The sequence below is a fragment of the Gallinula chloropus genome (assembly GCF_964237585.1).
Source record: "Gallinula chloropus genome assembly, chromosome: 30".
Classification (NCBI taxonomy): Eukaryota; Metazoa; Chordata; class Aves; order Gruiformes; family Rallidae; genus Gallinula; species Gallinula chloropus.
This window is the reverse complement of record NC_140115.1, coordinates 3,179,988-3,181,719: the sequence shown is the minus strand read 5'-3', so window position 1 is coordinate 3,181,719 and position 1,732 is coordinate 3,179,988. Positions and strand designations below refer to the sequence as shown.

The 1,732-nt window shown below is 55.7% G+C and overlaps 1 protein-coding gene across 1 annotated transcript; it reads left to right on the top strand.

Annotated features, from left to right (window-relative positions):
* Nucleotides 1–441: 441 nt before the first annotated feature.
* Nucleotides 442–1,401, top strand: LOC311202512 (olfactory receptor 14A16-like; the record flags this gene model as incomplete). Its single annotated transcript, XM_084277093.1, has 1 exon — nt 442–1,401. One exon carries the CDS (start codon nt 442–444, stop codon nt 1,399–1,401), a length of 960 nt encoding a protein of 319 aa, XP_084133219.1.
* Between the last annotated feature and the right edge of the window lie 331 nt (nt 1,402–1,732).

Sequence of the window (1,732 nt, the reverse complement as noted above, 5' to 3'; positions counted from 1 at the left end):
AAATGCTGAGGGTTTGACAACTGACAACCCTCCCCAGGAAGATTTGAGGGGTGGCTGTGTTCCCTCTCTGACTGCCCTGTCCCCCTCTGGTGTTTCTCAGGAGTTAGGGGTGCTGGTGATGATGAGCCCCTCTGTAGAGTTAGGGGTGGGTTCATCTGAAAGAGCCCAACAACTGGGCTGGTCACTATCCCAAATATTCCTGCAAAGAAGGGGTGAGTCCTTGGGAGTAGAGGTCAGAGGTGGGTCCAGAGAGGACCCTCCCTCAGGACCAACCAGACCTCCAGTGGCAGAGCTGAAGGTGACTATCCTACAAGAGAAACAGGGGGAAGGTGTAGCAGGGGCTGTCCATGGGACTTGCCTTTGGTTTTCCCTGGAGAAGTGTCCCTAACTTGTCACTGGTTTTATCTCTTTGCAAAGTGCCCCCATGTCCAGAGGGATGAGATGTCCAACAGCAGCTCCATCACCCACTTCCTCCTCCTGGCCTTCAGAAACATATGGGAGCTGCAGCTTCTGCACTTCTGGCTCTTCCTGGGCATCTACCTGGCTGCTCTCCTGGGCAACGGGCTCATCATCATCACCATAGCCTGTGACCACCAACTCCACACCCCCATGTACTTCTTCCTCCTCAACCTCTCCTTCCTTGACCTGGGTTCCATCTCCACCACGGTCCCCAAAGCCATGGCCAATTCCCTCTGGGACAGCAGGGCCATTTCCTACGCGGGATGTGCTGTTCAGCTTTTCTTCTTCTCTTTTCTGATGGCAGCAGAGTATTCTCTTCTCACTGTCATGGCCTATGACCGCTACGTTGCCATCTGCCACCCCCTGCACTACGGGACCCTCCTGGGCAGCAGAGCTTGTGTCCACATGGCAGCAGCTGCCTGGGCCAGTGGGTTTCCCCATGCTGTGCTGCACACAGCCAATACATTTTCAGTGCCCCTCTGCCATGGCAATGCCCTTGACCAGTTCTTCTGTGAAGTCCCCCAGATCCTCAAGCTCTCCTGCTCAGATGCCTACCTCAGGGAAGTTGGGCTCGTTGTTTTTAGTGCTTTTCTATTCATGGCTTGTTTCCTGTTCATCCTGGTGTCCTATGTGCAGATCTTCAGGGCTGTGCTGAGGATCCCCTCGCAGCAGGGACGGCACAAAGCCTTTTCCACCTGCCTCCCTCACCTGGCCGTGGTCTCCCTGTTCATCAGCACCGGCATGTTTGCCTACCTGAAGCCCCCCTCCATCTCCTCCCCATCCCTGGACCTGGTGGTGGCTGTTCTGTACTCGGTGGTGCCTCCTGCAGTGAACCCCCTCATCTACAGCATGAGGAACCAGGAGCTCAAGGACACACTCAAGAATCTCATGACCCATGTGTCTCTCAACAGCAGCAACCTGACCGTGTCTCTTCACAAGTGACTCCTACCCCCTCTGAGGAACCTCCTGTGCTTTTGGCACAGTGTCCATGATAACCCTGTTTGTCCAGGACTCTCTGCAGCTGCTCCACCCCTCCCTCCAGTCACCCACGTCCATGTGTGTGGAGTGAGGGGGCAGCTGGCTCCTCATGTTGTATCTCTGCAATAAAAGGGTGTTTTCCAGTGCCGGTGTCTGCAGGTTGGGTTCCTCTTTCACGGAGGACGTAAGGAGCAGGATGAAAGTTGCTCCTTTGAGGATGTGCTGGGTTGTTGGTTGGCTGAGGGGAGGACAGGGGCTACGGGCCTGGGGTATGGGCCGGGGATTTGGGATTGGG